This window comes from Natrix helvetica (assembly GCF_964273705.1).
Source record: "Natrix helvetica genome assembly, chromosome: 1".
NCBI lineage: Eukaryota > Metazoa > Chordata > Lepidosauria > Squamata > Natricidae > Natrix > Natrix helvetica.
The window spans coordinates 70584605-70593101 of NC_138548.1; the positions used below are offsets into that span (position 1 = coordinate 70584605).

The window sequence follows — 8497 nt, forward strand, 5'->3', positions numbered from 1 at the left end:
GTGCAAAAAAAAATTTTCCCCTCTTTTGGAAAGTTCTTTAACTGATTGATGAGAATTACATTGATCAAGTGCTGTGCCAGCAGGAACAAAGTCTGCAGATTGTCAGCGATTTCCTTCTCAAGCACATGGATAAATACACCTGAAAACATCCACCTACCTACACTCTCTCTCTCTCTCTACCTATCTACTGTATTTCTCTCTCTCTTCCCCTCTATCTACCTATGTACCTACCTACCTACTCTCTCTCTCTCCCTACCTACCTATCTACTGAATTTCTCTCTCTCTCTCTCTCCCTCTACCTACCAACCTACCTACTCACTCTCTTCCTACCTACTATATTTCTCTGTCTCTATTTCTCTCTCTCTCTCCCTCCCTCCCTACTGTATTTCTCTCTCTCTCTCTATTTCTTTCTCTCTATCCCTCTACCTACCAACCTACCTACTCTCACTCTCTCTCCCTACCTATCTACTGTATTTCTCTATCTCTTTCTATTTCTCTCTCTATCCTTCTACCTACCTACCTACTTACCTACACTCTTTCTCTCCCCTTACCTACTGTATTTCTCTCTCTCTCTCTATTTCTCTCTCTATCCCTTTATCTACTTACCTACCTAACTACTCTCTCTCTCTCCCTACCTACCTACTTTTTTTAAAAAAAATGCCTCTTCAAAACCTTGGTGCATCTTATGCTCCAGTGCGTCTTATACTCTGAAAAATATGGTATACTCCAAACATATGACTCTTCAATTAATAGCGAATCCAACAATGACTTACATTTTTTCTATTCAATTTTTGATGGGCATCTAAAGGCTACTGTGAAAATGTAGTTGGGCTGTTGGATAGGACTTTAGTGTTATCTGGCCTCTTAATTTACCTGGGAGAAGATAATATATATAGTGCACCTCTTAATGTGCACATATGTGTGTGTATAAGTTTGAAGTTATGTTGAAGAGAAGCTGTTCTGGCTTGGCTATGAGATTGAAATAGGATTGTTTTTAACTCAAAACAGTTCTGGTAAGGTTGGAGAGCTTCCTAAGAGGTCAGAATAGCTTATTTTGAATTTAAATATGCATAGCTTTCTATTCTAAGAAAGAAAATGTAATCTATTTATTATGCAAAACAAAACAGCAAATTAATGTTCTGCAAAATAAAGTAGAATATTTGCATCATTTATTATTATTATAAAACTTCTCTTTTCTTACATCATCCTTGGATTGATTGGCCTCAAATATTGTTTTAATATTGTTTTAAAATTTAGTATTAAATATACCTAGTTCTGTCTAAAGCAGATTAGCAAATGAGGTAAAGAAATAGAGGCAGAGTGGAATTAACAAATGACCAGACAAAAATGATTTTAAAATATGTCACTTCATAAGAATAATTTCCATTTTCAAATAAAATTATGTCTGTAAATCATTCTGAGGTCTGCTCTTTGTCTCTTTTAGATATTCAAGGATTCAATAAGTTACAGAAAATCAATAGTTCTAACAGAAGTAAGTATGTTATAAAATACAGGAAGAATTACACTTGAAAGAAATTTTAACACATTTAAAAATCTATGTTTGCATTTCTCCAAATATAATTGAATAAGATGACTATATTCATGTAGAATTTGAACTGGATTCTGTTAAGGAATTAACTACTCTGGACATATTTGAGTGTAATCTTGAATAACTTTTATTATTGGGAAATCTGTCACATCAATAGATATGCTCAATTGGCTATTGTCCAACAGTCAAGTCTTTTAAAGCATCATGTTTCTATAAACACAGATCTGCTTTAAGTAGCACAATTTGATAGTTAAAATAGCTAAAGACAAAAAAATTGTGGAACTGTAAGGTAAAGTATAGTATAAATATGGACATGTAGTAAATTTGCTTGTGGCAGTCTTGTGTAATGAGAGTGAAGGTTCGTTCTCGCCTGGTAACTAAATGTTTGGAAACTAACCCACAAATTTGGAGAATGAATGAACTTTTACTCCCATCATACGCCCAAGCTACAGATATTCCCCACTAATAAGTAGAACTTGTTACAAAAAAGTAACAATAGCAATCCATTGTTACAATTAAGCTTATACTCGCTTTAATTGGCTCTGTTAGTTGTAATCAGGATTTGTCCTAGCCAAGACTCCAAATAGTATGTGTGAAGCCTCAAGTGCAAATCTGGCGTTAGGGAGATCTTCCTAGCACCTGAGAAGGACTTGGTAGCCCTGAGATCTTCCATAGCCTCGTTTCAAGTTCATAAGCCCCAAAGGCCACCTGGGGCACATCATACTTGCCAGAGGGGGAGTGCACAGTTTGTCACATCAGCACAATGAGTGAAATCATGAAACCATGTCATTTTCTAATAGTGTTAATCGTTGTTGTTATATTTTTTAAAATAATTTTTGGTAAGTTGTATAAAAAGATGAAACATTCTCTGAATGTTTGTTAACTGGCCTTCATCCTGTAATGTTTAGGATTAGCTAACTGTTGCAAAAGAACAATAACCATTATAACAATGGTGCAAGGTAAAGTATTTCTCTAAAATTTAAATTTTAGAGTCACCAAGGGTCAAGCAGCATATAAATTTAATATGTTTATTATCATTACTATTTCTATTATAATTAATACAAATAGACCTTGACTTATGATAGCAATTGTAACTGGAACATGTGTTTCCAAGCAGTGCACTGTAAAATGCAACTGCATTGCTTAGCAACAGCGATTTTTGCATTCCTGGTTGCCATTGTTAACTGAATCCCATGGACATTGTTAAGGCAAGAGAATTTACTGCTGGCTTACTACAACCAAAGTCAGTGGGGAAGCCAGCAGGCAGGTGAATGACTGGTATCAGATGAGGGAGAGTGTGAGTGTAGGAGTTTACAAATGGTGTGCAAGGGTGTGCAAAAGACCTGGGACTAGAAGGGTGCAAAGATGTGTGCAAGAAGCATTGATCGGGGTGGCTGTGACAAGTACGACATGTCAAGATGGGTGTGTAGGGATACACTATTGGTCTGCATGGTGCAAAGGCAGAGGGGTTAGAGGATGAGTGGGGGAGACTTTCCCCAGTGACTTGCTACCTACCCTGCCAGCTTTCCCATTGACTTTCTGGGGAAGCCTGTAGGGAAGGTTACAAATGATGTTCATGTGATTGCAGGGTCAAAAGCAACTGGTTGAAAGTGCGAACCTGTTGTCAGGCACCCAAATCTCAGTCACCTGATTGGGACAAACAGAACTCCAAGAACTGGTCCTAGCTACCATTTGTTCAGCACCACTGTAACTTTGAAAGATCACTGAACAACTGGTTATAGGTCAAGGATTATCTGTCATACATTTTAAGTTTTAATGTTAGTTGTGCTACACAGGTGGTAGGCCAATTCTCTGAGTGCTAATGATCAAATAATCAAATACTTAATCATGATAGGTCAATAGAATTGGGAGTACAGTTAATTAATAGCTAACAATATTTCTTGTTCCTTTCTGGTAGCTTATTGCGTAAATACGCCCGACACTGGACCATGTGAAGAAAGTATATCTCGCTGGTACTACAACCCTTTCTCTGAGAAGTGTGGTCGCTTCACCTATGGAGGCTGTGAAGGCAACAAAAATAATTTTGAACAGGAAGAAACGTGTTTGAAAGCATGTAGCGGTATCACAAGTAAGAAGAAAATCTTTTAAAAGTTTTTTTAAATCATTGTAGTGAGACTTCTATAGCACTCTGTAGTATTGTTGCTAGAGGCTGGTGTTTTGCTTTGCAGCATGCTAGTTTTTAGTTTTAAGGGACACGGTGGCTCAGTGGCTAAGATGCTGAGCTTGTCGATTAGAAGATTGGCATTTCGGTGGTTCAGTGGTTCGAATCCCAAGCATCACGTAACGGAGTGAGCACCCGTTAGATGTCCCAGCTTCTGCCAGCCTAGCAGTTTGAACGCATGTAAAAACGGAAGTAGAAAAATAGGGACCACCTTGGTGGGAAGGTAACAGCACTCCGTCGGCATCTAGTCATACCGGCCATATGACCACGGAGACGTCTTCAGACAGTGCTGGCTCTTCGGCTTGGAAACAGAGATGAGCACCACCCCCTAGAGCAGTGGTTCTCAACCTTCCTAATGCCGCGACCCTTGAATACAGTTCCTCATGTTGTGGTGACCCCCAACCATAAAATTATTTTATGTTTTCCGTATTTTTTCAAAAATATGTGTTTTCCAATGGTCTTAGGCGACCCCTGTGAAAGGGTCCTTCGACCCCCAAAGGGGTCCCAACCCACAGGTTGAGAACCACTGCCCCAGAGTCAGGAACGACTAGCATTCATGTCCAGGGAACCTTTACCTTTATTTTATGCTAGTTTTTATTTAATTACATTAATTTAAAAAATTCTTTAAAAAGTCAAGTGGGCCAGGAGCCTGGTAGACATCAGGAGAAATGATGTCTCCATTTTGACTTTCCATAAAGCTGTCAAGATCTTGCGATCCTGGTAGGCCTGGGGTCTGCTGGGGGCCAGAGATCTGCCTTGGTCTCAACTACTAAGAATGCCAATTTTATCCACCCAGGATTACTATTTTTGTTTTTATGCTATTTATTACTGTGAGCATTTGGATGTTATCATTTTTATGTTGGATGCTTTATTTATTGTGGCCTGCTGTCCATAATACCCTTTCGGGGAAATAGGTGCCTATATGAATTTGATTATTACAACAGCCTGGTCTTGTGGCAAACGTACCAGCTAGAAAGCTGGAGACCATGAGTTCAAGTCCTGCCTTAGGCATGAAAGCCAGCTGGGTGACCTTGGGCCAGTCACACATACTCAGCCCAACTCCCCTCATAAGGTGGGAGCTTTGGGGAAAATAGGAGGAGGAAGGTATATTGGATGTGTTTGCTGCCTTGAGTTACCTGTAAGAATAATAAAGGCGAGATACAAATAAATACTAACGAACTAATAAATAATCTTCTCTGGGCACAATGGTATCCTTGGGTCTCCCCTGCCCTCCTGGGGATGGTTACTTAATAGTAACTATTAAGCAACTACTAGTAACATCATAATATAAGTACATTGTTGTCTCCATTATTCTGAACATTGTTACATAATCTTGTATTTTCTTTTAATATAGAAGAAGATATGATTGGTGAGAGATGGAGAGCATACGAATATCAACAAGCTAGTTTAAGTATGTAACAGCATTCCAAATAACTCTTGAGTCCCTGCTTTCTGCTGTTAACGATTTTTATTTTTAACAGCAACTTGCCTGGAATTTTTGGGTGGTGGAAAGAAGTTTGACGTGCTTCTAAATAAAATGATTTATTTTACTGATAACAAAGCATTACCACTAAAGAATTAAAAACTATGGAAAATGGGGAAATAAGATGTTACATAACTTGCACTTTTGCTCCCACAAAAAATATTGGCTCAAGAATTCTTTCTAACCTTCCCCCCATAAAAACATATTTGTTTTTGTTTTTGTGGGCTATGGTATAATTTAGATATCAAAGCGCAGCAATTTTTGAAACTGTATTAAGACCAGCATTTCCCTTTCCACCCCCAGTTTGTTGTATGTATCACGTCAGCAGGTGTGCACATCTAAGAATGTTACATGATAATTATAGTTTTCTTAAGGTGACCTAATTTAGGCTGATCCTGTACTTTAAGGAAGCGTCCTACAAACATAGTATTTACTTTGTTTCTGAATGGATTGAGCAGCCTGCATAAAGCAAAAACGTATCTTAAACTTTTTGCATAGCAAAGCATTCTAACAATTTCAGTATAATCATGATTTTCTCTGTCCATCTCCCACTCCTGCTCCATCTCTCATAGGTGCTTTTGAAGTGGCCGTTGCTGTGCTTCTCGGTGTCTGCATCATGATAGTGCTGGCAGTCCTCGGCTACTTCTTCCTAAAGAACCGAAAAACCTATCGAAGACGTCGTCAGTCCCCTACTGTGGCTAATTCCACTCTTTCTTCTGTCTTATCAACTGCTGAAGACACAGAACATCTGGTGTACAACAGCACCACAAAGCCCATCTGATTTTGTAGAGTTACCCTCCATTTTTGGGAAGGACAGTCTTGCCAACTGCTTGTAATACTTGTTTGTGGGGTGGGGTGGGGGAGCGGTGAGGGGATCTATTGAAGGATTTTTCCTTCCTTTCTTTCCATGTTTCCTTAGACTATCCATTAGCTGCTTATAAGCTCTACCTGTCCTGATCCTGTGATAGTTTCTAAGGTTACAAGGAGTGACCAGAAGATTAGCCCGCTCTGATACTACATGGATGGCATTTTGCGTTCATGTTTCCCTGAGTTCTATAATGAAGGTTATTTTAAGTTTAAGGACTTGTTATATCTATTGAAGGAACCATAGTTCAATCTGGTGAATATGATTCTTCTTCCCACAAAATTCATTGGTGTGTGTGTGAGAGAGAGAGAGGGAGGGGGGACCTATGCTGCCTTAAAGCCACCCTCTGTGAGTTTTAACTGGTACAAAAAGTTTTGCAGTTTTGAACCTTGTGTTTTGATGGAATACTTTGATGGACTAATTAAGTAAAAGTGGAATCCTTTTCACAAATCTATTAATGTCTGTGCTGAGGCCTGAGCTTATCTCATCTATTCCAAATATCTAGGTTATTGCTAAATGGAAAACAGACCAACGTTGTGATTTGATCTGAATGCATATAAGAGGAAACAGAAAGTAGGTCATGGCCGAAAATCTGGCCCTGCCTTTCTCTTCTGGATTTCCCCTACCTTCTAGTTATCATTTCTAGTTTAATATTGCTGTTTTGATTTCTTCATCCATATCTATTTATTTTTAGAATGAAAGTGTGACAGAAAAGTTGACATTCCTCATTTTCTAATTTGTCTCCAACTATACAATTTCATTAAGTAGTTAAATAGTATTCTTATATAGGGGCAGTTTCAAAATTAGCTTTTCTTCAGAGCTAATTTTCACAAGATCCTTGGACAAAAGGAGAGTCATGAAAGTTGACAGACTCTGCTTCTTGCACAGCCATCCTTAAATATAGAGAAAGTAGCAGGTGTTGCTCAGAATTTATAGAGATAGAATACAGCTTTGTCCCAATTTTTCACAAATATGTTGTATGAAATATATAGGTTGATGCTTGTGATGTTTTCGTTTACCTTCCTGTTTGTTTGAGGTAAGATATTTTAATCTCTTTCCTCTTCCCACTTTAACCGACACCCCAGTTTGTAAATTGTTATCTTACGTTTTATGGCATCTGATAATTTACAGTTATGCCTGAGTACTGATTCACTTTATGGATAGAGATACTTGGAATAAATTCTCCATCTCTTTTCAAAAACATCCTCAAAACAAAATAGCTGATCAGGCTACACTTCTTGATTTCTGATCATTTTAGGATGCATAGAGAACTCCCCTGAACTTGCTTATGCGTGGAAGGAAAGCTGTTTCCATAAAGGGCTTATGCTTTGGGGTCACTGTGGATCACTCCCATAATCTGGCAAGTTTACATGTGATGTCAAACATTTCTGAGGGCAGTTAATCTTCCCAGGAACAAAAAGGGAGGAAGTATTTCACAATGGTGGAAGAATATATGACAGATTGACCTGTAGTTGGCTTGTATTATAGTGGATTGCCCAGCTCTTGCCTGACTTCTTGAAAATCCAAAAGCAAAGCTGAATATTACTGTTAAATCCAAATCTTGCTTTTGAATTTGAATCATCTTCCTCTCTGTCTATATAGCACAGGAGGTTAGCGTGTGAAGCCAGTGAGGATTCTCCTATCCACTCTGTGTGAAGTTGTACATAACTTTTGGACATACTCTATGATACAAATGAGATGATTATTTTGTTTATATCCCTTTTTTTTTGTAGATGTCATGAGATTTTGTTTTATTGATGTACTGTATATAAGGATTCTTTGCTTGGATGTAAAACCTCTGCTGGCTAAGCTGAAGAGTCCGCAGAAAATGAACAGGATAAATGATTATTAGGGAATTATCTGAAGGGAAGACAGCTGTTAATTGCTCCAAGGGCCAAACCACCTCAAGCATATTGTAGAACTGGCTGAGCATCTATGAGAAATCGCAAATTGGGGTGGGGAAGGAAATGACAGAGCTGGTCATTGTGCCTTACGGGGAAGAGACGAGAGATTACTCATTGTGCTTTGTAGTTGGCTTGATTATTCCACGTTGTTACGGCTGTCAACTCTTACCTACTCCCTCCCTTTCTGTACCTCTTTACTGCTTTCTGAGCCCTCAAATTCTGAATTCCTTCTCTGACGGTGAAATTTTTAATAAAATATTTTCTTTACAACTTGTTTGCCTGATCAGTTTTTTCCCCTCAGCTCCAGAGTATTTATTGCCAGCTTGAGAAAGGCTTAGCATCTTGCTGGTATCTTTGTGCTCTGAGAAAGGAAGAAGCTCCAAAATTATCATAATTCAAAAAAACAAGCCTTTAGTAACTCTATGGTACAATGGCATGTCAACATCAATAGGTTGAAATTAGGCTTGAGAGACTGTGGGTTGGAGAGCATTTCCTGTACATTGGGACAAAATAC

General features: G+C 38.4%; 1 protein-coding gene across 1 annotated transcript in view; it reads left to right on the plus strand.

Moving 5' to 3' along the window:
• SPINT1 (serine peptidase inhibitor, Kunitz type 1) overlaps positions 1 to 8253 on the plus strand; it is a 32404-nt gene extending 24151 nt beyond the window's left edge. Inside the window, exons 7-10 of the mRNA XM_081935792.1 lie at positions 1445 to 1492; positions 3468 to 3638; positions 5086 to 5142; positions 5787 to 8253. Coding sequence (XP_081791918.1) covers positions 1445 to 1492; positions 3468 to 3638; positions 5086 to 5142; positions 5787 to 5995 — 485 coding nt within the window. The 3' untranslated portion in view covers positions 5996 to 8253. The remainder of the gene's footprint in view (positions 1 to 1444; positions 1493 to 3467; positions 3639 to 5085; positions 5143 to 5786) is intronic.
• The last annotated feature ends 244 nt before the right edge of the window (positions 8254 to 8497 follow it).